This window comes from Phytophthora parasitica, assembly GCF_000247585.1.
Source record: "Phytophthora parasitica INRA-310 unplaced genomic scaffold supercont2.98, whole genome shotgun sequence".
Taxonomy (NCBI): Eukaryota; Oomycota; class Peronosporomycetes; order Peronosporales; family Peronosporaceae; genus Phytophthora; species Phytophthora nicotianae.
The window spans coordinates 90,706-117,721 of NW_008649084.1; the positions used below are offsets into that span (position 1 = coordinate 90,706).

A 27,016-nucleotide genomic window follows, 5' to 3' on the forward strand; every position below is an offset into this window, starting at 1 on the left:
AGTATGTGATAGCTACAACTTATGTCTGCTGCATCCGTGCATGCAGTAGCATCTGCATGAAGTCTGCAGCTTGTCGGTATACCGCGACTACCATCGCAGCATCGGGGTTCTCAACGCTCAGCAGATTCGGTACCATGACAATTGCTGCAACATACACAAGTCTTTAGCAAGCTGGCCAAGAGTTAACATGATGGAAAGAAAGGTAGCGCACCCATGCTTTTGGTGGTCATCTTGTTCTCGTTCTCATGCTTCACAACTTCGTTCAGCAGGTCTAGCAGCCACAGCACTACGCTTTGATGTAGTGGTGGTAAAGCCGTAAGAGAATGCAGCACAACCTCGGGTTTCGGATCCTATTGCCAGACAACTCGTTAGTCTCATCATCGTTCATGCCAAAGTAGCCATCCTTTTCCTACCTTAAGTTGGCAAGTGTGCGCGATCAGCTGCTCTGGAAGCATGTTGAACAGACTAACTGGAAGCTCTCGAAACCAACCCTGTCCGCAATAGAAAAAGAATGAGAAGCCAATACCAAGCCATGGTGTCTATCATTGCTGCCAAACCTTGATGAGCGAAGCCATGATGTGAACATCGGAGCAGTCCTCGAACGATCCGTCATTGATGGCAGCTTTGATCGCGTTGTACTCTTGTTTGTCTGGTGCCAGGCGAAACACCCCTTCCGTTGTAGTTCCGTCGTGCGCTAGAAAGCAGGTCTTCATCATTTCCAGCACAGCAGGTAGTTTGGTTTCGTACCCTTTGACTTCGCGCTTGGGAACCTTTTCGAGCGGCAACCCAAACTGTTGGTTTAGTGTTCGCCATGCATCTGGTAGTCCTTCGTATCGTGCATGCTCTACGTCATAGGTGATGTGAATCTCCCCTCGAGTCTTGTACGGACGACTGATCCAGTCTCCACTCAAACGCTTCGTGAACTGCGCCTCCATGCCCAAGACGTCGCCAGTCTCGAGAAGGACGACAGAAGAAGTCGCGACTTCGTTTGCATCTTCATCTACTTGATTGTTGACTTCACTTACCAATGAAGAAGCGTCCTCCGGTCCAAGGAATGTGTTAGGTTTCCAGGACGTGGCTTCCGCTTCTTCTTGCTGCTGTTCCTTGACCTCTTCCAGCTGTGTTGGATAGATTGTAAGTTGCCTAGCTCTTCGTTCTGAGCAGGAAGATGACGGAGGCGTCGATTCTGACAGGGAGTTCGATATACGTGACGGGAGGTGGTTGCTGTGTAAACCGACGCCCTGCCACGCCATGATAAGCTACATCAAAATCAGAGAGCGTGCTTCAAGTCTAAGCATATAAGGACACACGACGTACGCCTTGGAGATCAACCTTAGCACGTATCAACTTCCTGACGACCTTCAAGACACCTGAACAAAAAGGCACATGATGTTAATAGAGAGGGATCCAGTGAACGAACATTCGTATTTCCGACCTGGATTGGTCAGGACATGATCGACGATACGTGAACACTCGATGGCTTCAGTCGCGGAACGGAATTGAAACCCGTACGTGCAGCCGTCGGCGCCTGTAAGTCGACGCAGGGTCCTCTTATCGCTAGCATGTTGCCACCAGCGGCAACCGCTACCAAGAACATCATTCACGACAACTGCGCCAGACTCCAGAATCCACACCACAATACGGAAACGCGCATGGCCGTCGATTTCAGCGCAAATGTGGATCTGCGCCCACGCCCCGTACGATATCGGCTCCCAGACGCACGGGGACTGAACTCTGTGACTCGCTTCAGATAACGGTGTATTAGTTTCTGGACCAGGCTCTGGTCGGTATCGATGCACTGCCGCAATGGTCGTATACAACACCGCCTCACTTGACATGAGCGATAAAGTGAGTGTCACACGAGCTCAGTGAGGCGCAGATGAAGAAATACCTCGTGTTGACGGCCTGAAGAGCAACCTCTTGCTGCACCGAATCTGTGATGCCATTGCTTCATGGACGACTTCAGTAGACGAAACGGCTTCTACTCCAGGCGTTAATCCGTTGGTGGGATGCAACTTCATGATGCCGCTTGTCGTTGCTGAACACACACGAACGCGAAACGTTCCGGATAAGGAGCAAGCAAGCGATCACATTGCAATCCATTAGGTCTATATGGGTGCAGTTCCTACCGACACTCAAGCCGCCGTTGCTAAGACTCGTCCTCGACTTCTTCCGTCTTCTCCCGAGCTTCAATCTCGCTCAGCATGAGTTGGTACTTAGTCACCACACGCTGCAACGCGCGATTAGCTGCGATTGTGGGCAGGATGTGTAACTTCAGCACGTCCCGTTTTACGAGGTCCTGTATTAATAACCACACTAGAGTTAGTCGTCGGAATCCAGTGACGATTTGGCCGTTGCGACGAAACGGAGCTACGTACCAGCACCATCGGCTCCCACTCGCTGCCTACATCTGATGTGGAGTTCTCGTCATCCATTGCAATCGGCGACGACGGCCTACAGAACACAACACGTGAAATTAGTATAGGCAGAAAGGCCCCTTTATCGACCACGTTAGCAGCGAAAGCACAAAGCTTACGCGTGGAATGGACCCATCATTTCAGCACAGAGATCGTCCAACCGAGTGACATCCTCGTCATGTGTGAGGAACCTCGCATACGCCTGTATCCTGTGGTAATTCAGAACATATCAGCAATAAATCTTAATCTCCTTTGCAAAGCCTGAACATACCAATACCGATACTCGGCAGAGCTCTTCAATATGATCGCAGTGGCAACTTGGTGCTCGAGGTGCGAGCGTGTCACGTTGCGCTGCATCAGCGGGTCCGACATAGTCGAAAGCATTGCCGACGCGATTCCTCTCTGGGTCCGGCCATAGCCAGACGCGTTTTGAAGCCGTCGTAATGGCCCGATCTGCCGTCCATAATGCAAGTTACACGGTTAGCTACTCGGTACATGATCGGCTGGACAAAATACTATAAGCGCCTCCGTACAGGAACACTTTTGACTGTGACTGCATCTGTGGGTAAGGCAGACGCAAAATCCGAGAAAACGAAGCTATCGTCCGCCACCCGCATCCTACAACAAATAAGACCAAAACATTAAATCACGATCGACTTCTAACTAGAGCAGGAAAATGTCCGTACCATGATGACATTCCAGTGTCGAATGTGTATGAGAGCAAGCTGGAGTTACCTTTCGTTTCCGAGTTGGACTCTGCAAACGTGATAAGCGGCATTCCTTTTGTCGTCACTTGACACCGGAGAAGTGTCAACTTCCGATGGTCTTCTGGCGTGATCTACCGACACAACACACGACAGAAATCAGAAATAATATCCACCTTAATGAAAATTGGAGAAGGCTAACTCACATTTGTAATTGCCTCGATGGAGCTTGAGAGCACGAGCTTGCGCTCCGCTAGATTCCAGATTTTGAGATCACCTGTCGCCAGAATTACCAACAGATAGGGCGACTCGCTCGCACTGCACTCCATTACTGAGATGGCACTACCCAAAGCTGGAAATGAACAACGAGGCAACGTTAGTTTCTGAGCGATCAAATCAAGTATATAAGCTGATATACACACCAATAGCAGGAAACAGTCGTCGTCCGCTGCTGTTGAGTACAAGAAGGTCGCCATTGTGTACACCGATAGCACAATAACTCGCGTTTCCCACTGCACACACGGCTCGGCCCGGAATACGGTCGATCCACTTGACTTCGCTACCGTCGGAGCATTTAATAGTCGAATAAACTGGGCCTAATTCTGCATAGCAGCGCGATAATCCACAATATCAGCGGTCATTCGTACACATCAGAGAGTTACAATCAGCACACTTTACCTATGACTTCTTCTGGCTGGGGATTCTTCAGGTTATGAACAGTAACTTCCACCACCGCTTTCGGAGATACCAATCCACTTTCTGTTCTACCGTTCGAGCTGGGGTTTGCCGCATTGGATCGTGTCGATGCGTCGATTTCTACAGAAAACTGCAGTCTGAATGGGAAATCAGGAAGCAGCTGGCCACCTCTGGCCACTCCAGCACTGCTGCACGTGCAAGTTAGTATCTGTACCACGTACTGAATTTTATACAGCATTCAACAAACCTTTCATTCAGGAGCTTCGGAGGCCGCGCAACAACTTCCCTCGACTTTGCAACCACAGTAGTGGTGTGAATTGGAGGACGCTCACTTTCTCGTTTTCTCTTAAGAGAATTTCCGTCGACCCCGTTTTTCTTCACTTCCATCTTCGACGGTTTAGAATGGGCATCGGTTGTCTTCGACATAGCGGGTTTTTCCTTGGGAGCGGGTCCTGTCTTCTCGCTATGGCTCGGCGCAGAACTCGACGAAAGCTTTGCAGAATTGTTCGTGTCGGGGGCAACGCTAACCTCCTTTCCACTTGTTGACGCCATGCGAGAATCCAAGAGTGTCACGTCCGACGCTGTAGGTGACGAGATTGTCGGGCCCAAGATATTGCGGATATTGTTATGTGATGAGGCGGGATTGTTGGCTAAAGATTGCGCGTCAGCTTGAAGGAGCACCGGAGCGATCCGCTTTTTGTCGCTTGCGTTCGTTCCAGGCGGTAATTTGCTTTGAAGCGCACTAGATGCTTGTGTGCCAAGCTTCTTCTTCTTCTTTGGAATGAGGGTGTTTGTTGTGTGGGCTACAACGGGAGCAGCAATTGTACCAGAACTCTGACTGACAGCCAAACGTGGTGAAGTTGTCGACTTTTCTTCAAGCTAGGCACAGCATAATATGATTAAATAAGTAGCCTTGTCCCACATCAACCGACTCAAGTTTAAACGTACCTGAAGTTGAATTGGATTCTCCACAAGAGTCGATGCAAGGGTAATGCCGGCACGGGATCCATACTTTATGTCGAGCAGAGGATAAGGTATGGAGAGAATGTCAGGCTCTAAATGATACAATGCCCACGGAATCACGAAACAAACCTTTGCCTGAAGAAGTTTACTCTGCTGCGCGTCAGAGATCGGAGTACCAATCTCGTCGCCTGCGAACTGAAAGCAGCAGATAGATCCATCGAGCGAGCACGCGAGAAGAAGTGACTGGGAGCTAGACCAAGTGAGATCTGTGACTGATGAATCAAAGCAATCCTTGATCACCGCCAATGGGCGAGCTAGATGTGCCAGCCAGATGCTTACAGTCGCATCTTCACCACCCACAGCGCAGCATGCGAATTCCTTATCCGGATCTGCCTTTGTTACTGCAGAGCAATACGATAACAAGATGATTAGAACGCCATTATATCCTCGGCGCACTTGATCAACGTACCCAGTAATTTAGGGTTAAATCGTGCACTGGTCACGACGCCCTGATGACCCACAAACTTGAGATCGTTTGTCCAGGATCCGCGGTTAAGCAGTGACGCGATGTTTTTCTTGGAACTGAAGGCGTGTGTGGCACAGAGGACCGATCCATCAGGAGACCACGAAAGCCGACGGAAGTGTGAAGTGGAAGCACACCCCTCGAACGGTTCCGTCACGACGTCGGACTGCTGCCAGTCAGCTACCTTCCACATCCGCACCGTTTTGTCCTCTCCAGCACTCGACAGATACTACAGCAAGCATCGATCAGAAACCTCAACACCATTTACAACCGTCACTCCACACAGTCACCTTGCCAACAGGATCCCACGCAACGCCCTTGACCCATCCGTTGTGTCCTGTAAGCGTCTGCAGTGGTTGCGTCATGACTTCACTCACTGCACCCACGCCAACGTCCCAGATCAAAATGGTATTGTCGATACTACAGGTTGCCAGCATCCGATCGTCCGGCGACCACGCCACGTCCGCCACATCTACAAACAGTTGCCAGCATTTAGCACCATAACCAACCAGTCTTCAGAGTGCAGGACTCTGCACTCAGTCTCGTCTCACCCATCGTGTGCCTCTCGAGTGTGGAGCAGCGTACCCAGTTCTGCTTGTTGGGTCTTGCGTTGGAGCCGAAGGGGACAGGAGCTGGAGCACCTGCTTGTAGTTCATAGAGCAGCACCAGTTGGTCGTCCGATCCTGAGGCCAAGTAGCGACCATGGCCTGCCCAGCGCACACAGTTGACGGCCTGTTGGTGGTTCGCCAATGTAGCCAGCAGCTCAAAGGTGGCAATTCCTCCCTCGGCTGGCGTCTGCAACGACCATATCTTTACTGTGTTGTCTCCACCTGCCGTCGCAAAAAGCTGCAGCGTCGGGTGCGCGTCCACACCGTAGATGGCGCACACTGTGCAGCATTTCGACAGGTCAGAACGCAGCAACGCGAGCGAGTACAAACACCGCGAGTACGGCGTCAGTTAGGCCAGTTTCTTGGTAATATAACGAGCGCGTACCGGTACCCGACGAATTCTCGTGTTTGACGTCCTCGGGCTTCTCCAGCAGCATGTCTTGTGCGCTCTTCAGGTTGGCGACGATGCGGTTTTGAACTTTACCTGCGTTAGAAAATATATATGATTTGAGAGGTAATTGAGTCTAATTGTAGCCATGTGTCATGAATATGGGTACAAAGTTGTTGAAGTGTGATGCAGACGTTCCTAGTAGCGGTAGTCTGCCTGTTGCTGTCATGGGCGAGCTCAACGGTGGCGATCACGCGGAACGAGCGTGGCGCGTTAAAGCTGCTGTACTGGGCTACACAGGGCCAACGTTGGGTTGGGCAATGGGACATCCAGAACGACCACAGCGACCCGTGCCTCGACAACGTTCGCAACCATGTTTCTTCACTGTTATTTTTTTTACTTACGTCTTATTCTGTTAATGATCTAGTGGTACGGCATCGTGTGTGATCGGAACGGCCGGATTCGGGCCATGTAAGTGGACCTTATCAGTGCAGTTCCCTTTGGAGACTTAACTTCTGCTATTTGCTACCTATTGCAGCCGCCTAGCGAATAATAATCTCGTGGGCGTCCTGCCGCAGCAATTCCCTCGCAAGGACCTTAGTGGCCTGCAAGAACTGTGAGTGTGTTTGTGCTCTACCGAGAGCGTCTAAACCTATTCGAGATGGATTGCGGTTGCAGAGACCTAAGTTCCAACTTCTTGACTGGTTACGTGCCCGACACGCTATCTCAACTCGGTGCATTGCGAACGCTGCGCCTCGATCGTAACCACTTCGTGGGAGCAGTTCCAGCATCGTTAGCACAACTGACCAGGCTGGAATTCCTGTAAGTATCCGATTGTCCACGATTGCTGCATTATTTGCTGACTGGATTACAGTGAACTGCAAGAAAATAAGTTCGACCCACTCAACTCGAACGGAGGTGTACTGCCTGAAGAAGTTCAAAAGCTCACAGAACGACAGCACTGTCACATTATTTCATGAAAACAAAAGAAACGAACTTCATTTCCTCATTCTCCTTACACCTGCGGTGTGCAGCGTAATCATCGGCGTCGTCGTCGTAGCTTAGTCATCATCGTCGTCGTCGCTGCGGTGATGATGGTGATGATGATGGCGAAGGATACGTGGTGTAAACTCCTTATCTTGCTTTGGTTTTTTTTCCAGCGAGTTTCAGAGAAAGCTTCATGTTACCGGAATCTCTTTTTTTTTCTTTGATTTTAATTGAAAAAACAAGTTTTAAAGTTTCATACAGTGATGGTAGAAACAGCATCATAGAACGTCGACAGCAGGTGTAGATGAGGCACCTGCTGCATCTTGATTCGAGTAGGCGTGCAGACAACCATCATCAGTCAATTTGGAGGCACCGAGCATGCGTACAGTAGAGAACGGATCCACGACGAGGTCTAAAAGACCAGCCGCCAGCTCAGCGCGGGGCTCCACATTAAACACCCGACCGGCCGAGTTGAAGTGGAATCGCGATACGAACGGGAAGTCGTAGGTCTTGCCGACAAGACGTTGTACCATTTCTTCGTCGGCCAGGAGCGGCTGGAAGAAATGTTTGATGGTGTCACGTGAGATTCGCAGGGTGCTGCGTCCAATGCATTGGACAGGATACACGTCCGGATCGTCGCTCTCCAGTGGCTGGATCTGTTCACAATGAAGTGTAATCTCCGCGTGATAGCGCGAATAGTTGTGCCATTGCATCAGGAACGTGTCCAGGTCGCGGAACGCAGGAGATTGCACGTCCGGTAGCATCATGCTTCGCAGCAGTGCCTCAACCTCCCACGCATTGCTGCGGGTTGGGTCGTATCCGTGCGAGAAGCTGCGGTAGTATGAGTGCACTTTATCCGCTACGAGTTGCATGGCATTCGCACGACGCGCGAGGTGCAGTGCTGAGAGCAACGCCTGTCGTCTTTCGAGAACCAAGACTTGCTGGCGCATACGCTGCATCTCTTGCCTCGCTAAGATCTCGCGCCGAGTCTCAGTCTGGTTCGCGGCGGGCTTCGAACTCTGCACGCGTCTGAAATGCCGATTTGCAGGGCCAAACTTGCTCAGCGTACGGCAGTTCTTGGACACCCGTCGGACGCGTCGCCGGCGCTTGTGTGTAGCGAGCGCTTCGGCTTGTATGGTTGCCTGGGTAATCTCCTTTTCTAGCGCCGCCATGTACTGCGGAGAGTGATCCACGGGCCCTGGGTTCGAGATAACTAGCGCGACGGCGGAAACGTCGTTGGCGACAACTTCTTCATCAGGCCACTCGTCGGCAACACGCACCGCTTGAGACTCTGCAGCACAAATTGTCCATCGCGTTTGGCTGCGTTTGTTGAGACTTGACAGCATGGCTGCAGCTTCGGAAGTGATCGAAGAAGCGGCCGAACTATTTTGGCGTCCTCGGCAAACGAGTCGTTTAACAACTGACCACTAAATCAACCGATAGAATTAATCCATGAACGAGGAGACACCAGCGCTGAAATGCTCAACGCACTCTTCTTCCTTTCACAGTGCGACATCATCAAAGCTACGAAGCTAACATGTAAGTTAGCAGTTCCCTTGGGCAAGACAGACGAGCATCAGGCAGATAAAGGAAGATCTCGCCGCATGTTGAGCTTTATTAAACGTGGCAGCTGAACGCCTCGTTTCAGTGGGTCGCGCGTGTAACTGCGTCCGTCACGTTCACCAGGAATCCTGGTAGGATTGAAGCGTTGGTGAGATGAAATTCCCCACGGGGCCCAGTTGCAGAGAAGACTACCTCAGCACTTGTTTGAGTATGGTCACCGCTCAACGATAGTAGTCTTCCCCAACGGCTCCCACTAAGAAGACATTTTGAGCTCCATTAAATGGACAAATTTTGTGCTTTGGGCCCGTCGCATAGTCTGATGAATGAAACTTGAAAATTTCGCAATTCAAACCTCAAATTTCGCCCTGGGCCAGTCATCTTTTCACTTGACACGCATCACCTGCCGGCCATGAGCGAGCTGTATAAAGAGGCCGCAGCTCTACTGGCGAAGCTGGAAAAGCGTCAGGGCGGCCTCAAGAGTCTAGCGTATGCAGATTCCACAGTGCACAAGCGCAGCTCATTTGCGCTGGTGTGCGAGACGCTGCGCTATAAACCGCTGCTGAGAGAGCTCCTTGCGGCAGTGCCTGAGTGCCACAAGGCGCTGAAGACGCCCAAGAACGCCAAGGAGCCGCTTGCGCTCGTGTTCGTGGCGCTTTATGACCTTCTGTTTGGCCGTAAAAAAATCCAGGGCGGTGGCTACGTTAAGAAGGCGCTAATGCAGCACCAGACGAGCTTCCGCGCGGCTCTGGCGAGACTCAAGATCAAGCGCAAGGTGGCGTCCAATGAGGCGCTCCTACCGCCCGAGAACCGCCAGCAGCACCTTGCACTACCTCGTTATGTGCGTGTCAACACGCTGCTGGCTTTACCCGAAGAGGTTGAGGCCTTCACGCGCGAGTACGACGCCAAACAAGACCGAGATGTGCGCGACCTGCTCGTGCTACCGTCAGGCACGGAGCTACACGAACATGAGATGGTCAAGAGTGGTAAACTGGTTCTACAGGATAAGGCCAGTTGCTTCCCGGCCTTTGTGCTACATGGAGAGCACGCCGACCCTAGGGACAAGCAGGGCGACGTGATCGACGCATGTGCCGCGCCTGGTAACAAGACCAGTCATCTGGCGATGCTGCTGCAGCAACAGGATAGCGACGGAGGGGACGGCACGATCCCCAAGCGACGAGTATTTGCATTCGATCGATCACCCAAGCGACTGGAGTTGCTGAAGCGTCGAATGAAGCTTGCAGGTGCTGCTACTAGAGTACAGGCCGAGCTCCAGAGCTTTTTGGAGGTGCCTGTGGACGGTGAAATGTACCGCAACGTCCGCAGCATCTTACTGGACCCGTCTTGCTCTGGTTCAGGCATGACAAACCGTCTGGATCACTTGCTGGATATTGCCAGTTCACATGATACGGTACTGGAACCCGATCATGGCGCGGAATACGAGGAGGACACGGCGAAACGCTTGCAATCACTTGCAGATTTCCAGCTAGAGGCGCTACGTAAAGCATTTTCGTTTCCACAGGTCGAGCGTGTCGTGTACTCGACCTGCTCCATTTTCCAGAAGGAAGACGAGGAGGTTGTCGCGGCAGCGCTTAAATCAGAAGAGAACATTCGTGCGGCGCGTCCGTTTGTACTGAAGCCCGCTCTTACGTCGTGGCCACGCCGTGGGCTCGAGGTTGCAGGCCTGACGGCTGAGCAGGCCAAGGCGCTTGTGCGTGCGAACGGCCTCGAGGACTCGACGAACGGATTCTTTGTGGCGTATTTCGAGCGAACTGACAGGCCTGATGGATCAGAAGGAGAGAAGAAAATCAGTGAGGATTCCCCACTAACTATCTCAAAGGACGACACGACAGAATCCGACACTACTTCACAAACGGGTAAAAAGCGCAAAGCCTTGTCTGCCACTCAAAAGGAAAATCGTAAACGGCGGAAACATGAGAAGCGCAAGAAGCACGGCAAGGCGAAGTCAGGAACGACAAGCAAAGAAGACGAAGAAGAGTAAATAACACTTTTTGCTCCTTTAGATCCTAGCAGTGTTTGTTCCTGTTCCACTCGTGCATATGCCAGACTGCGTTACCTCGAGGCCCAAATTATCAAGGCTGCTTGTTACTCTGCTGCGAGTTTCGCGGCCTACTGAGTTAGCCGTAAAAGATGTCGAACTTGCTGAGTCCGGACTCCGGAGTTGGTGGTCTTGTCATTCGTTAAAGAAAGCAGGCTCGTGGATAGAAGTGATCGCCGAGGAAATCAAGCTAATACGGCATGTTCGCAAGACCAGGTCATTTCATTTGTAGTCACGTACAAAGCGTCAAAGCCCTGCTTATAATTCAAACCTCAAGCATATCCGGTTGCTCTCATATATGCGGGAGCTCAACAACGTGATGAAGCTGTTGTTGCTTCAGGTGTATAATTTCATGCAGCTGGTGACCACTTTCCATCGTCTCCAGAGCTCGAAGCCGCCGCTTAAAGTACTCTGTAGCTTGCGCATCCTTCTGCCGCTCAATCTGCTCGAGCTTGCTGTTACTTTGGGATACAACGAGGTCATATTGGCGTCGAGCGTCAGGCACTAGGTTAGTCTTGGCGAGCAATCGGCGATCATTCGCTGCCAATTTCTCCTGCTTCTCGCGCAGCCACTCCACACGTGCACCATCCTCTTTTCGATAGTCACCTGCGACAGCAGCCATAGCCAACTCCAACTCCTTCAAGTAGTTCATACCTCCAGTACGCTGTAGAATACGCACTTGCCACCTTGCACACGCTGAAAGGTGCATGATAGTGTTCGTGATCACTCCACTAGTCCTTTGTTGACGTCTACGCTCTCTCTTATCGGGGTAAGTATTGTTGAGCTTCAAAACTTCTGATGATGGTTCTGACGACACACGAATCCCCACTCCACGCTTGAGATTTCTGTCGTATACGAGCGCAAAGTCACTAAGAACAAGGTATACTGTTGAGCAATTCACCATGGCATCGTTGACGTCTTGTTCGTTGTCTAAACTACCATGACGGACATTTTCTGCCCTCTCACGTATTAGTTGCTCGTGTTTTGGAGGACTGTACCGCACAAACCGCCAGCGAGCTAAGCGCATAATTCCTTCGTTCGTTTCCATTGCATATTCGCGTGTAGCCGCATCATCACCGTAGTAATCTCTTGAGGGTGTCAAAGCTTTCATAGCTACTAAACGAAACCGCTGCTGTCCACGCAGTCGACGATCTTCGTCCGTAGCTGTCATTCGAGCTTGAGTATTTCCATTGTGTGTCGGTATTGATGATTCCTGGAGAGAAGTTGAGTTAGACTTACCGTCATCAAGCCAACCCGGGCAGCCTAGATAGTAGCTTGTGTCACTGAGTAGCGAGGCTACATCGCCGTCGCCACCACTATCAGCTGTCTGATCTGAGCCCTCACCAACTCCAGAATTGGCATGAGGACGGCGAGGGTCACACATGGGAGGTGCTAGAACTGCAGGGTCAACACGGAGCCAGAAATCGTCTGTGGCGGTGACTTCGTCGTAGCGTGACGGGTTTCGGAAGTCCACCTGAGTTGCGACTACATTAGCAACTCGACTCTAACTCACTCTCAATGAATACATAAGAAAACGCACAATGGTAAATGTCATGTGCGGTCCAGCGGAAAGGTCTCGAGCGGAATGACTACGGCCATCAGGCCCAATAGCGAGCGGTAAGTCGGAACTCGATGATAGTAGACAGATTTTATCACCGAAATGGATCGGTGTCTTGCTCGATGTATTACCTTCCTGCAGATCGGCACTCCTACAGAAAAAAAAAATAATTGAGCCAAAAAGAAAATTTCAGCTGGAACGGCAAATACAGAGGTTAAAGTGGTGTAGAAACTCACGGGTGGACTCGTTTCTGCTTGGTGACGTTCACATCATCGCTCTTAAATTGCTGGAAGGCCAGGTGCGCGTTCTTTATGTCTCCGTAAGCAGGAGGCGGAGGCGGGGCAAGCGTCTTGGCCTGTTCAAAAGCACGCCCTCCGCGAAGCAGTGCCATCGCTCGCAGCAGTTTTGCTCCCAGCGACTCTCGCACAGCCGGAGCTTCCTCCGCGTTCTCCATTTCCTTTAACGCTGCAGCACAAACTGTAGCCAACTTCTTTAGCAGGTCATCCTTTGGAACGATTGCAGCTCGGCGATTTTGCAGGTGCATGGTCTCCTCTCTGTAGATTTTGGTGGCCATGAAGCTCTGATACTGCTCGAAGGAGGTTGTGGCCTCGGGAAGCTGCACAACGGATTTGGCAAGTCTAGGGAGTGCTCCACGTCGTTGGCGAGCTTGATGTCCTTCGTCTGATACTTGAAAATGTAGACTTTTACGTGCTTGGCGCTTAGGTACGATCACTAGTGTTGGGGCTGGAGGCAGCACCGGCAGTGAAGTCGACGAGCTCAGTAGAGATGGAGCGTGCAACTGTTGCTGGTGCAGCACATGGAGCAAACTACTACCCGCTCGTACTTGCACGACGCGCTCGCGGCTGCGCTCCACAAGGTCGTGAAGGAGTTCTCGCTGCGCCATATCGGCAACCTATTGATGTTGATGTAGCCATTCAGCTTCAAGGTCGAGGACGTGATCATCACAAAGTACGATTTTATAAACATCTCGAAAAAAATATAAATCCATTGACAGAGATTTTTTTTTAGAAAAATGAAGATGCCCTCGATCTTCCGGCGGATGCTTGAAGGCGACACCTTGCCATAGAATATACTGGAGCTACGATTCGTTACTCTCTTACTTGCATGCATCCACCGATCGTCTGCTGTCTGTGCGGCGCTTGAGGCCAGAAATTTACTTACACTGAACCTTCCACGACGCTTGTCTTCTTCTCCTCCTCAGCGTCTTCCGTAAGTACCGTCACGCCAGCCTCGACATCCTCATCACTGTCTGAGTCGTTGTCCGACTCCGACTCGGCGTCTTCGTCCACCTCGGCCTCAGCCTCAGCGTCAGCGGCAGCGTCCTCTGCCAGAACAGACTTCTCGGACGCGCGCTTGCGGCTCTTGGCGATGGCTACACCAGCGATACCGACGATACCCACAGCGGCACCGATCAAGCCGCCCAGGACGGCAGGCTTACTGCCGTTCTCCTCGATCCACTCCTTGGCCTCAGCAGCGTATGACACAGTCTCCTCCTTGGTCTCAGTGGCAGCCGTCTCCTCCTTTTTCTGCTCCTCCTTGGGGGCCTCCTCCTTCTTCTGCTCGGGCTGAGCCTCGCTCTTAACGTGCTCCTTGGCACCCTTGATGATATCCAGGTCCACATTGCCCTTGTGCACACGCAGGTGAATCGACTTGGCTCCCTCGGGAACTTCGATGATCTCGTCCACAACCTCGTCATCCTCGAACTCGAGCTCCTGGCTATAGTCCTCGTCGTCATCCAGATCCACGTCCACGGATCCGTCCGTGAACTCGATTTCCGCGTCCATCTGGCCACTCCCGTCTAGACTGGCGTCGGCCGAGAAGTCCATATCACCCGACGACGACATGTCGAGTGTCTGGTCGCCCTCTCCACTGTACTCCAGTTCCTCACCGTCGTCCAGGTCGACGTCCATGTCGGTTGGGCCGTCCACGTCCATGTCCAGATCCTGCGAACTCGAAATGTCCATCTCCTCCGAGCCCTGCAGCTCCACGTCGGCCGAGTCGGAGCCATCCAGGTCGTACGAGTCATATGAGTCGTAGGAGTCGGACGAGCCACTGTCCTCCTGCTGCACGGGAGCGCCCTTGGGCTGCTTCACCACCTTGGGTGCGTACTGGGTAGTATGGTGGATACCAGCCAGCCCGCGGCGCGGGTGCGTGCGGAGAGCCGAGCTCTGTGCCACCTCCGAAGTGGCGAACGTCGACACGCAGAGCGCCAGCGCCAGGGTCTTCTTCACAGACAGCACCATGATCTTTAGTAGCTGATAACCAACGCGACGGATAGCACGCAATTCCTATAGTGAGCCGCCGGCTAGAGTCAAGACGAAGAAAAATCAGGTTTCAGTGAACCCACGGGTTTCTATAGAATCATTTGTCTACTGTATGGATCGGATTGCACAGGGAACGTTACAGAATCCTATTTGCGCTTGCGCACCCTAACATAATTTCCGTACTCACTATTACCAGTAATAGAGTTTGGAGGGTGATCTTTACTTTTTTCATTATTGAATCAGCGTCCAGCAAATCCTTTCTATATTGAAATGTATGCATTCTTGGGTTGGGTGTTGGGGTACAGTGAACAGGATCTGGTACTATCCCGACCACTCAGTTCATCCAAATCAGCGAAAAGGTTCAACCCGCAAGAAAGATATCACGGTCTCGTGACCGCCCAGGGCAGTCAATAGTCAATGCACTTCATTGTCTGTACACTGCTCAAATGCTACAACTTGGAGCATATACGGTTAACACGTTTATTAGCCGTTGGCATTATTCAGGTGTTGGCTGTGGATTTCATGCAACGATTCGTAGCGTATAGAGGAGGCCGCGCTTGACAATTGATGGCGGAGGATAAGTATCCTCCTGATACTAGCCCCATCAAAAAAAGCCTGATTTGGCTGGCATTGCGTAGGTGAGCTCATTTCCGATGCCTGCACTACTTCTCACTATTACGATAAGTGCTCAGAAAGGAAAAATCGTGCGAAGTCGATGGCAGCAAGGAGCATTCATAGCCTCTGGTGTCGGATGCAGCGATCTAGGTAAATTGGGTACGATTTCCAACGCTCATACAGTACAGCCTTCAAATCGTCCAACTTGGACTCTGCAGTGCGTCAATATCAAAAACATTGGGTCGTCTACATTGGATTATCAAATTTAAAACTTAAAAAAAACAACGACAGTAAACAACAAAAATTTGAAATTAATAGGGTTAAAATAACGGATGACATCATAGCAATTTTTAACCAATTAAATCGTTATAATGTTTTAATTTGATCCAATGATTAGCCCGGATTGCACTGATATGCCAAACAGATCTGACCTAGCCGCTCGATTGATTTTTGGCTCAACATGCAACAGCGTCCCCGCCGGCAGCAGCACTGGTGTATACAAATATGTTGCACCATAATATATACGAGTTTGTATATTTTGGGCTGAAGGAGTATGATAGGTTATTAAGTACAGATTAGATGGTTTGATTGGCTAATAACAGCACCAGTCACTGCCAATCAAAGGAAAGGGGCCAGTGTGCCCATCAAATAGGCAAAGCCGAGGGATGTAGCGGAAGAGATGGCTTGAGACTATCTCACTCTCCAAACTGACGGCAAACACAACAACCTACAACACTCAACATTTCAAATACTATGACTGTTGATGCTAAGTCGTGCGGCGGCCTCGAAAAGGTTACCAGAAAATCCTATACAATGTGGAAGGACAAGCCCTAGACGCATGTCAACCAGTTGGACCATGAGCACAAAAGAAAATGCTAAAGAGGCAATCAGAAGCGAAGGTGCAATTTCTGCGGAGCAACCCCGAAATGTCGCCGTGGCCGACCGCCGAGACGAATGAGGATGAGTCGCCCGCAATATGATGGGGCGTAGTGCACTGGACACAGGTAGGGGGGGGGGGGCTCCAGAACCTGTTAAATCAGGTTCTACCGAACTTCTTTCTGTCCACTTTGCCGGATGTGGTGTCCTCTAACGACCCATTCGGCTGCTAGATAAGAACTTCGACCAGGGAGATGCAGCATGCCTCATTGAGTTGACGAGGGCCTGGTCTAAGTTGACACACAAGGCTTGGCGCGAATTAAGAACACTCTTCGGGTAACATAAGAAAGTAAATAGCGAGATCAACAGAAAACACGCAAACTAATGGGCCAGGACATGGCGACAGAGCCATGTCTCTGTGTTGAGGTCCTATTTCAACTGCCCAGCGCGTTTTGGGCGTCCTTAATTTCCATGAAGAAGGAGGATTTTACCGTGGACAAGGTCGAGGGTGCTGAGACCCTTCTGGAGGCGTGCGTCAATGACGCGAATATGGATGACATTGAGAGTTTGGACCCAGCGCATCATGCATGCTTTGAGGACATTGGCAGCTCTGTACAGACGTCAGTCGTGTTCCCTCGAAGTATGGAAGGGATTGAAGAAGAGGTACGTGAACAACACGGCTCTTATTTAAGGGTTTTAGAAGGGTAACCCTAACCAATGATATGTGGGTGGTGGATACGTGGGCAGGCCAACCTATACTACCGGACCGAGACTGGTTTACAGGGAGCTTACATCCTGGACAACACCATGTCTTTGCATACGGTAACCGTTTTGCATAGCACTCTTAAGGGATCAAGAAAGCTAAACGCATTGAGCCCTAGTGGAAATTACAGTGCTTTAACGTTAAGGGATGTATCATTCGATAGTAAGTGTGATAGCAATGTATTAAGTGCAAACTATCTCGCTAAGCAAGGTTACGGGTATTTTCAGTCAAAGAAAGGAAATTCTTGTTCTCTTGAGGAGAAAGCTTTAAACTGCTATTTATGGCTGTGGCAATTGTTTATTACTTGCAAAGTGTAAGTTAAAAAAAAAAAAACGACTGCACAAACTAGATAATGAGAAGCCTGTCTTTACGTTGAAGATATTTCTAATCGACTGATATGGTGAGATTGGGGAAAACGCTGCAAGCAAATGTGACTTGGTGTAGGGAGAATGAAATTTCGCAGCTACCCGAGGCGTGTTCTGGGCTGGGGATTTAGTCATTCGTGATCCGGCTAAACGTATCCCTAGCTTGATTCAAATGAAACAATTGAAAGATTGTCGATCCCTACTATCTCGTATGTTGGGAGCTTATGAGCAGCTGGGGCCATTTCAACCAAGATTGGATGGTACCCGCCCTCTTTGATTTCAGGAAGCACAAGGTCTTTTCAAAAAAAAATTGGTTTAGCTTTCATTCTTGGCTCGAATATTCACCGACCACAGATGCGGCACATTGTTTGTGCTGTTATCTCTCTCGGGAAGTGATGACCATGAAAAACGAAATATCTCGATACAGTCATGCGGGTTTCGCAACTGGAAGAAGGCAACTTCAAAGACCGGCGAAACATGTAGGAGTTTGTTGCTCAAAACATCGGATGGCGGAAATTGCGCTTCTCGACCTACTTTCAACTTCCGGTGATGTTTCTATTGCACTAAAGCGACAATTAGTTAGTAAACCCGAGCAAAATCGTCGACGCATCGTCGTTATTTTGGATCTTTGTATCTTTTTAGCACGTCAAGGAATGCCTTTCAGAGGTCACGAAGAGCACAATGATTCTCATAACAAAGACAACTTTCTCGAAATGGTCAACTTCGTAGAGGAGCATTCTCCAAGCTTTTCCGAAGGAATGATGGCTGCAAGCTATAATGCAAAAGACATACATCTCCAAGTGTCCAGCGTGAGCTGATACAATGCGCTTCAGACGTCATCCGAACACATATTATATTGAACGAGCTTGGGGATGGTTTTTCTTTCGGTGTTAGTAGACGAGGCAACATGCAAATCACAATCAGAGCATAAGTATATCGTTTTTAGATTTGTTTCGTGTACGACTGGTAAATCATGGAGCGAGTTTTGGGTACTGTTCGTTCAGGACACTGAAGCAAGAACTTTATTCGATAATTTGACTGCAAAGCTGGCATCTTGGGGATTACAATTAACCCCTTCAACCCGGTAGCTGTATAAGCTGCGTTAGGGGTCGGGAAGTTGCCCCGGTTATGGGGGCTTATGCTGTATATACAGCATAAGCAAATATAAGCTTGCTTTCACTATGGTCGTGGAGTTTGCACATCCTTCGGTATACAAATTTTTATATAACGGTTTGAAGCAAGAAAAGATCCGAATCGCCTTTCTTCAGTGGGTAGGGGTTGAAGTACCACTCTCCATATTCTCGATATTTGAGTATGTACTTTGACAGTTTGGAGCAATCATTTAAATAAAATATCGACTATTAAAGGTAACTTTCGCGCCAAATCACTCGGACCAGTCAGTTGGGATTTTTCGCCGAGAGAAGCAAAGCGATGGTTGGGACGCGCGGTAGCGCGCCGCATGAGGATGTCGCAGCGCTGCCGGAAGCTGAGCGCGGCACGAAGCACTTCCGGGTCATATGGCCTGAATTCAAGAAGCTAGGATGGACCTCCAAGCCGCCCCCTTCTCGCTGGATTGAAACGCGATGGAAGTACATCTTGCCTGGGGGTAATGCTAACGGCACTGTTGGGATCGACTACGTCCTCGGAGAGCAAGCTGTGGTGGACCACGCTACAGAAAGTAAGGCATTGGTATATGTTAATGTGTTATCTCAGTTCTTATGACATGTTTCGCATGTACAGTGGTCCGGCAGCAAGCTATTGACCGAGGCGCCACAGCAGCTACCGAAGCCGCCAAAAAAACTCCAGCAGAACGCCCTTCGAGATCGTCGCCCAAGTCACCCGTGCGGACGACTGGATCCCAGTCTACAACTTCTGATACCCCTGCAGGTAAGCGTCCGTTTGGTTTCAATTCACCGAGCATATACTAATCTGTATGAGTTAACATGTATATCACGCTTTGTTATGCTGTATGGTATAGATACGACTCCAAGTGTGCCTATTGCTCGTGCTTCCGAGGCATGTACACAACAAGCCCATACGCCGCCAACTTCCCAGTCTCCAGACGGTATGTTGTACTCATATACTTTTCCATATTCAGTCTGAAGTTCTGCTAATGTGTATAATATATGCTGTATTCTGCAGAATCTAACGTACACCAATCTTCTACCACTGCTACCACTACCGAGGTGGCACTCACGAAGACGACGATGAAAAAGAAGAAAAGAAATCCCACGAGCGCGGGTGCCAAGGAACCGGAGATAGCAGATTCATTAGTTTGCGACGAGGAAAGCAAAGCTAGTCCAGACATCACTGAACGTACGTTAACCTGTTTATACTGTATATACATGATATGACTAACCTGTATCGTATGCTGTATTTGTATGCATTAGTGATTGATTTATCCGGAAATGATGCGGATGATGCGAATACGTATCACGACGACGAGCGCAACTACCAAGTACTGGATTCGGGTGATGAATCCGAGGAAGGTGACCTGAATGATCTGGACAAGAGTGACTCCGAAGCATCTGTGTCGGACACTATTGATGAGGATGATGACGATGTCTTCTCAACCGAAGAACGCCACTTTGCAAATCATTTTTTGGAAAAAATGGGTGGTGAAGACAAGGTTCTTGCTGGTGAAATTCTCGGTCCTGCCTTGAAGGAAGTAGCAACTACTGGATGGCATGAATGGGAAAGTCCTGACGTGGAAGAATTTCTACAGACGCCGTACACTCCGGTTTCAGATGGTGATGTATATCCTGATCTCCTGAAAGCTCAACACGGATCCACCGAAGCGGCGCTCAATAGGGGTGGTTCACCAATAGCTCTATTTTTCCTCTTCATGCCGGTGTCGATGTGGCCGCATATCTCCGAGTGCAGTAATTTCTACATGCATGAGCAGCTTGACAAGAGGGTGGACGAGTATTTTCAAAAAAAAGGAAGCTTTGGAACGCCGCGCCAGGGCAGCGGGGAAAGTTGTGACGCCAACCAAGAAGACGAAGACTCGCCGTGATGTACGGTAAGATTTTCTGTCGGTGAAGCCCGTTTTACCTCATGAAATCTGCGTGTACATTGGACTTTTCGTCGCTTGGACGGTCATGCCCAATCGCGAGAAATTAGCAAACCATTGGCGGCAAGATGACGTCGGTGCAATTTCAAGGGGAATTTTTGGGCAATTCTTGGCTCGAGACTGATTTCTTGACATCAGTCGAAACCTTCACTTCAACAGCAACCAAGACCCACGTGCCAAGACTGATCGTGCTTGGAAAATCCGATCTGTAGTGAACATTTTGCAGCAGACTTTCGTGAATTCATACATACCTCCTGCGGAATTATCTTTTGATGAAGCCATGCTTCCGTCTCGGTCGTCCTACAACCGTACTCGAATGTATATGAAAGACAAGCCGCACAAGTGGGGGACAAAGCTTTTTATGCTTTGCTGTGCGCGCTCTGCTTATTGCATTCGGTAAGAGTGCCATTGTCATGTGCTGTATTATCTAGGTTACTTATACTGTATATACAACTTCTTGATTTTGATAGATTTGAAGTTTACTGTGGGCAAAAGCAACACATTGCGGAGTCTGGCGTTGTGGACATGAAATCGGGTCCTGCTGCGGTTGTGCGCAGCTTGAAGGCGGTGTTTGGTGACAAGCCTGCTGGCAAGGCCATGCGACTCGTAGTGGTTGATCGCTTTTACACCTCTATCGTTCTGGCGGTGCAGTTACTGATCATGGGTTTCTATACAATTGGCACTATAATGACGAGCCGCCGAGGATTTTGCAAGGCCGTGGTGTGGTGACGAAGAAGAAAACAAGACCCAAGAATATTCCACGCGGCTCTGTCACGTTTGCGCGCTCTAAACACGTGAACAACATGGCTGCTATTTGCTGGTGGGATAGCAAGCCTGTTCATTTTCTATCAGTCGGTGGAAATCTTTCGCTGGATAGAGTGGCTCGGAGAGAGCAGACTGGTGAACAGAACGAGATTGCCTGCCCGAAGGTGGTCAAGGACTATCATCGCTTCATGGGTGGAGTTGACGTTCATGATCAACTCCGCCTCCAACGTTACTTTGTCCAGAGATCGATCACTTACCGCAAGTACTACAAGTCGTTGTTCCTGGGGCTTGTCGATCTGGCCATCACGAACGGGTTCATTGTGCATCGCGCGTACTGCAAGATGAAGAAGACGAAGGCGATGACGCTTGTACAGTACATGTGTAAACTGCATCAGCAGCTTATTGGTCTCAGTGAGGACGACATGTACGAAGAAAACACCTTCCTACCTGGTAAGTCTCTATGACGTATCTCTTACAATGTATATACAGTGAAGCTAACCTGAATATACAGATGAAGACATACCCGTGGAAGAGGAAGTCTTTCCCGACACAGAGAGTGCCAACCACAGCCCAAAGCAGAACGACGACTGGCGCGACCATTCGGGACAGCGGAAGAGGGTACAGAAGAACTGCAAGGTGTGTGCCATGAGAACGGAAGGCAAGCGAGGGGCCACTACAACCTACTTCTGCGACAACTGTGACTTTGTGGGGCCGATTTACTTGTGCGTCAAGCCGAAGTGGCTGGAGTCTAGCAAAATGATGAGTTGCTGGGATATTTGGCACAAGATGTACAAGAACGGTAAAGAGATTCCAGAGGCCATGAAGACCAAGATCCGCGTGCGTGCTCCAAGGACGGCGGGTTCTCCAGGGAAGTCGCCAGCCAAGCGTCGATGCGTAGGCTCTGCCGAATCGGAAGACTCTGAAGACTCCGATGCTTCTGAAGATTCCAAGTAGGTTTGAGTAGTAATGCATTGGTGAATGAACTTCGTGTTTCGTCTTTGAGCTATACGTTTTGCTTATGAAAGAAGCTTTCAAAAGAGACACCTGTCATCTGTGGGGAGTGGCCTGTTCAAAGAGCTCAATCGCTCACACTTAGTTGATGACAAGCAGTAGCCAGGCCATCCAAGACCTTGCTAGGTCTGATTGGCTAGATACGTATATCGTCATCATTGATTGCTCAATGGACGATTTATCTTTACTTGCGCAGAGTATAGCTATATCAGTAGCCTATCTAATGCACGCTTTTTCGAGTTTTAGAGATAAATTTCTCTACAGATTCGCGGCCCTCGCACCAGCCGACTGGTAAGAGGCTTGGTCCATGCAACATAATCGGTCGAGTGGGCAACACACCGTTTTTAGCACAGCTGTAACAGCGTGCATAGCTCATGTGTCGCTGTAGTTATACCGGCTAGAGGCTCCTAATGCACGGGTGTATATACAGCAAAAGCAACAACCAACCCGTACTGGTACGGACTCTCGCACGTCCCATCCGACTCCGTTCCCTTAGGGTATACTGAAACCCATATAAAAGTACCATGTATATACAGCGTAGGCTAGAAAAAGGCAACAAAAATCTTTCGGGTTGAAGGGGTTAAGTAGATGCCGTGGGCAGGGTTACAATGGTGATGCCAATATGTCCGGCGAATACAGTGGACTTCAAAAGCGTATTCGATCAATATGTCCTTACGCTTATTAAATTCACTGTTTTGCGCATCGACTACATCTCGTATTAGTTGCAGTTTCACAAAAAAAGATTGTCGGTCGCAAATTGTTTTGAAATTGTTCAGAATATTCACACGACGTGCGGAGCTTCCAGCAAACGGAATACACAGTTACGTCAAGAAGCTCTCAACGAGAAAAAACAATTAATTGAATCTGGTTTACTTGAGACAGGATCAGGGCTCAACCAGCAACCTACAACAGAATCGCTAAGCCAAACAAGATGGAACTGCCGGGTATGAGCATTAATACGCATTCAAGAATTATGGCTCCCAAATACGAACGTTTTAGAGAATGTTGCGGAGGATGGTGCGGACCCAAAACAAAAGCAAAAGCTTCGGGTATTTTAGACAAGATGTGGACTTTTGATTTCATATTTTAACTCGAGTCTCCCACCACAGTTCTGCAAAAAATCTAATTTCACGTCGATGCATCTTCAACGTAGAGAAATAGATTTAACAACCGCTGCCACTCTGGTAGGACAATTTTTCGGCGAGTTGTTACAGATGCGTGACTATACTCTAGACAAATCTGACGACAGTCGTTTTGATATTGTTTGGGATCGAGTTGAAAAGTTTTGCCGCGAAATCGTGGTGTACCGATTCCAAATAAATACGATGAGCGGAAAAGGCGTGGGCAGCGATGCCGTGGTCGTGGTCGTTTAGATTTTCCTGGTGCAGATTTGACTCGTACGAGCAATTCGATAACAAATCAGCAATACTACGAAACTGACGTGTACGATACAATTGTAAACAGCATAAGTGCTGAGTTAGAATCCCGGTTTGGGGTGGGAATGGTGCATTTAATAGAACTCTGTGGAGATGTAAGTCCGCGGCTACATTTCAAAAAGTGGAACGTCAAAAATATTGTGGATATTGCAACTTCATATTATCATGACGACTTCGCACGCCAGGCTGCTCAGTTACGCGACCAAGCACGACGATTTGGTCATCTTGCGAAAAATGATAATCGAGTTTTTGAGTTGGCCTCAACTGAAGACCTTAGTATTGTAATGTTCGACAACGACATAATTCGGACCTTCCCAGTTCCCTACCGTTTGGTTACGCTTGTTTGTGTTTTGCTGGTATCAACGGCACAAACTGAGCGTTCCTTTTCACCAATGAAAATAATCAAAACTTGACTCCGAACAACCAAGGGGGATGCGCGGATGGGTGATCTAATGCTTTAAACTATTGAACGTGATTTGTCGAAATTTATTGACACGAACGCAGTGCTGGATGCGTTTAATTTCATGACAGATCGTCGGATTGCTCTGTAGTTGATTTAAAAAATACATTTTTCCTTACAATTTTTTTGCTAAAAAAACAAGCATGCCTCACCATATTTTAGGGCCTAGATCCGCCGCTGTATGCTCATATCCCTAATACTAAACGAAAGGAACTAAAATCGAGTGATAGAGCAGGTGAGCGCAAGCTTTTGGGGGTTTCGCCCAAATATAGAGGGTATCATCTTCTAGATGTGAACGCAAATAAGTATCTTAAAGCTCGACATGTAAAAACTTAACTCGACTGGTAAGAAACGGTGATAAAACGATCATTTCCAAATGGTAATTTTGTACTAATTTAGAAGAAGAAAGGGCAATTCAGAATCTATGAAATGAGTCTAGATGCGATGTTGAAGACATAAATTCAGAAATTGTCACTCGACCACCGAAATCCCAAGCGGTGGGAGTACAACAAGGGGTCGGTAGTGACAAGCGTCGATCAAAACGACAAAGACATCTAATGTGAGACTAAAAGACTATATCCCACAGCAGTTACGGCTGACAAACCTAGATTTCAGATTCCAAAATCTTTAGAGGAAGCACTCGCTAGCCCACATGCAAAGCTGTGGGAGTGGGTATAGAGCAGTGCTGCGAAATAATAATTTCATGTTTTTATTAATTTTCATGGCAGCGGTCCATTTCCCTGAAGGATGGTTCCCATTCATTGAAGAAAATGGGACTCTTGTTTTCACTATGATTGTGGTCCACATCAGCAATAGTTGACCATGGCGCACTCGTGCACTCACTACCTTCATGATGTGTGGAGCTCTCGACCGAACAAGCTTGATAGAAACAACTACGAGGTCTCTTCGGGCTGCTGTCTGGCCTTGTAGAGCTTCAACCGCGCAGCGAAGGTCACTACCGAATTATACCTGGATGTTTCGTACTCACGCAGTATCAGTTAGAAGGCTCAGTGAAAACACAAGTGTCATTTTGAATTTTGACAAGCGTCGCCCAGCCACCAGCACAACCTGACTGCCATTCAAATCTACCAGCGACACCAACATGGATACGGAAGTGTGTGACATTGACAATCCGACAAACAGGCAGTTGGTGTCGACGATCTTCTTCCCAACAAGTGTGGATCGATGGCGATGCCGCATCTGCGCCAAACAGCGCGTCCAAGTGAGCGGGAAGAGCTACACAAACTTGATCGACCATCTGCAGCGACCGCACTCCGACGCTACTATCGACTCGCCTTACAAGCACATCCTGAGACATGGTACATCCATCCCTGTGGTGAACGTCCCGTCGCTCGCTAAAGGTATCCATGACTGGATCGAGTGGACAGTCATGGAAAACCAACCTTTGAGTTTATGCAAGACTGAGTTGGTGAGGAAAAACACGACACTACCGAAGATAAACCCTAAGTCACTGAAGGGACACATTCGGGCACTGGTTGAGGTCGTTCGCTCCGAGATCAAGGCGAAGCTGCCCGGACAGCGGTTAGGTCTTGTCTTCGATATTTGGTCCGAAAATTGGTATCACTTTGTCGCTACGTTCGCCGTCGTCCCCTCCAAAGATGCATCTGACCCCACCGAGCGTGAGGTTAATCTACTTTCGTTTAAACCACACAAAACCTGAAACTTTGGCTCGAACGCCATCACTGACGTTTTCGATGACGTACTGGATGAGTACGATCTTCTCCTCAATCAGTTGTGCTTCTTCGTAGGAGACAATGCTAGTGTCAACATTTCGGTGGGAAAGAAGTTGAAAGTTTCGTTAGTTGGGTGTGCCAGTCATCGTCTTCACCTGGCGGTTGAAAAGCACCTCGAGCCTTACAACGATCTACTTGACAAAGTTGCGGCTGTTGTCAAGTGCTTACGAACTGGAAAGCAGCGAGCAGTTTTACGTTAGGACGACTTGCTCACACCGCTTCTGTGGAATGATACTCGCCGGTCGAGTACGTTTTCCATGATCAGACGATACTTGGAGCTCGCGCCCCCATCTGGACGACTCTGACCCAGACTTAGCTCCTCTGGTTCAAACTGCAGCAGATAAGAATCGCTTGCGAACGCTTATGGACGAGCTCAAGAAATTCGAGTCTGTCAGCAAAAACCTTCAGGAGAAGAACGGACTGACACTCCGTCACGTTCGCGTGATGTTCGACAAGCTCATCAGCGTCTTTCCGGTTTCTTGTGAGCGTCATCTCTCCCATAATGCGCGCATCGTTGCGCTCCCGAACTTTGAGAACGGTGTTACTAAAATTCTTTGTGGACCCGAGTCGGATCTCACACCGTCTGAACGAGCGGCCGTACGACCGCTAATGCGCTCCAATGAGGTGATCAATACTGAGCCAAGTGACGAGGAGTTGGCGTTTGCGGAGGCTGCGCCGGCAACATTGATATTCCAGCCGTTGAGTCGCGCTACATGAACCTTGACTGGATCCCCCCAACGTCCAACGACGTTGAGCGGCTATTTTCTCAAGCTGGGCTTGTTTATAGTGATCATCGGCAGTCAATGCACCCTGAAACACTCGAGCAACTGTTGTTCCTCCGGCAGAATCGGGCACTTTGGAGTGCGGTGACTGTAGCTGCTATTCTGAACCACCCACGAACCCCCGAGAAAGCGAACGTACCTCGAAGTGGCTTCACCGGACATGTAATTTTACTTCTGAGATCGTCAAGTGTCGGTAAATACGCGAGCTAGATGTAGTTTGGATAATCCCAGCGAACTAAAACTCGTTAGATGAACGTTGGGTGTATGATATCTGGTTGCAGCTCAGCGGTAACAACACCTGGTCTAGTACAAGTGGAACACGTTAAAGTTTACAACGGACGACACTTCAACTAGTGGTTGAAGAACGG

General features: G+C 49.3%; 9 protein-coding genes across 9 annotated transcripts; 4 read left to right on the forward strand and 5 right to left on the reverse strand.

Moving 5' to 3' along the window:
• Window positions 1-19: 19 nt before the first annotated feature.
• PPTG_19001 (hypothetical protein) lies at window positions 20-1,838 on the reverse strand (the record flags this gene model as incomplete). The annotated part of the gene is made up of 6 exons (XM_008917312.1): window positions 20-144; window positions 212-350; window positions 414-491; window positions 558-1,259; window positions 1,318-1,370; window positions 1,436-1,838. 6 exons carry the CDS (start codon window positions 1,836-1,838, stop codon window positions 20-22), a joined length of 1,500 nt encoding a protein of 499 aa, XP_008915560.1.
• A 311-nt stretch (window positions 1,839-2,149) lies between these two features.
• On the reverse strand, window positions 2,150-6,348 carry PPTG_19002 (hypothetical protein; the record flags this gene model as incomplete). The annotated part of the gene is made up of 16 exons (XM_008917313.1): window positions 2,150-2,299; window positions 2,379-2,454; window positions 2,537-2,626; window positions 2,689-2,870; window positions 2,951-3,035; window positions 3,104-3,255; window positions 3,328-3,473; window positions 3,544-3,723; window positions 3,800-4,005; window positions 4,065-4,696; window positions 4,766-4,828; window positions 4,910-5,181; window positions 5,250-5,532; window positions 5,594-5,775; window positions 5,855-6,190; window positions 6,297-6,348. The coding sequence occupies 16 exons, from the start codon at window positions 6,346-6,348 to the stop codon at window positions 2,150-2,152; spliced, it is 3,087 nt and encodes a 1,028-aa protein (XP_008915561.1).
• Window positions 6,349-6,468: 120 nt separating this feature from the next.
• PPTG_19003 (hypothetical protein) lies at window positions 6,469-7,279 on the forward strand (the record flags this gene model as incomplete). The annotated part of the gene is made up of 5 exons (XM_008917314.1): window positions 6,469-6,662; window positions 6,727-6,770; window positions 6,838-6,915; window positions 6,978-7,121; window positions 7,174-7,279. Exons 1-5 carry the CDS (start codon window positions 6,486-6,488, stop codon window positions 7,277-7,279), a joined length of 549 nt encoding a protein of 182 aa, XP_008915562.1. The 5' UTR covers window positions 6,469-6,485.
• Window positions 7,280-7,382: 103 nt separating this feature from the next.
• On the reverse strand, window positions 7,383-10,660 carry PPTG_19004 (hypothetical protein). The gene has a single exon (XM_008917315.1). The coding sequence runs from the start codon at window positions 8,630-8,632 to the stop codon at window positions 7,565-7,567; it is 1,068 nt and encodes a 355-aa protein (XP_008915563.1). The 5' UTR covers window positions 8,633-10,660; the 3' UTR covers window positions 7,383-7,564.
• On the forward strand, window positions 9,155-11,219 carry PPTG_19005 (hypothetical protein). Its single transcript, XM_008917316.1, has one exon. The coding sequence runs from the start codon at window positions 9,259-9,261 to the stop codon at window positions 10,846-10,848; it is 1,590 nt and encodes a 529-aa protein (XP_008915564.1). The 5' UTR covers window positions 9,155-9,258; the 3' UTR covers window positions 10,849-11,219.
• PPTG_19006 (hypothetical protein) lies at window positions 10,845-13,415 on the reverse strand. Its single transcript, XM_008917317.1, has 3 exons — window positions 12,700-13,415; window positions 12,446-12,614; window positions 10,845-12,379 (listed from the first exon to the last, which is right to left on the reverse strand). The coding sequence occupies exons 1-3, from the start codon at window positions 13,365-13,367 to the stop codon at window positions 11,198-11,200; spliced, it is 2,019 nt and encodes a 672-aa protein (XP_008915565.1). The 5' UTR covers window positions 13,368-13,415; the 3' UTR covers window positions 10,845-11,197.
• Window positions 13,416-13,424: 9 nt separating this feature from the next.
• Window positions 13,425-14,838, reverse strand: PPTG_19007 (hypothetical protein). Its single transcript, XM_008917318.1, has one exon. The coding sequence runs from the start codon at window positions 14,725-14,727 to the stop codon at window positions 13,642-13,644; it is 1,086 nt and encodes a 361-aa protein (XP_008915566.1). The 5' UTR covers window positions 14,728-14,838; the 3' UTR covers window positions 13,425-13,641.
• Window positions 14,839-16,458: 1,620 nt separating this feature from the next.
• Window positions 16,459-17,078, forward strand: PPTG_19008 (hypothetical protein; the record flags this gene model as incomplete). The annotated part of the gene is made up of 2 exons (XM_008917319.1): window positions 16,459-16,902; window positions 16,932-17,078. Exons 1-2 carry the CDS (start codon window positions 16,624-16,626, stop codon window positions 17,076-17,078), a joined length of 426 nt encoding a protein of 141 aa, XP_008915567.1. The 5' UTR covers window positions 16,459-16,623.
• Window positions 17,079-18,798: 1,720 nt separating this feature from the next.
• PPTG_19009 (hypothetical protein) lies at window positions 18,799-20,383 on the forward strand (the record flags this gene model as incomplete). The annotated part of the gene is made up of 5 exons (XM_008917320.1): window positions 18,799-19,045; window positions 19,108-19,254; window positions 19,346-19,432; window positions 19,510-19,683; window positions 19,758-20,383. 5 exons carry the CDS (start codon window positions 18,799-18,801, stop codon window positions 20,381-20,383), a joined length of 1,281 nt encoding a protein of 426 aa, XP_008915568.1.
• Between the last annotated feature and the right edge of the window lie 6,633 nt (window positions 20,384-27,016).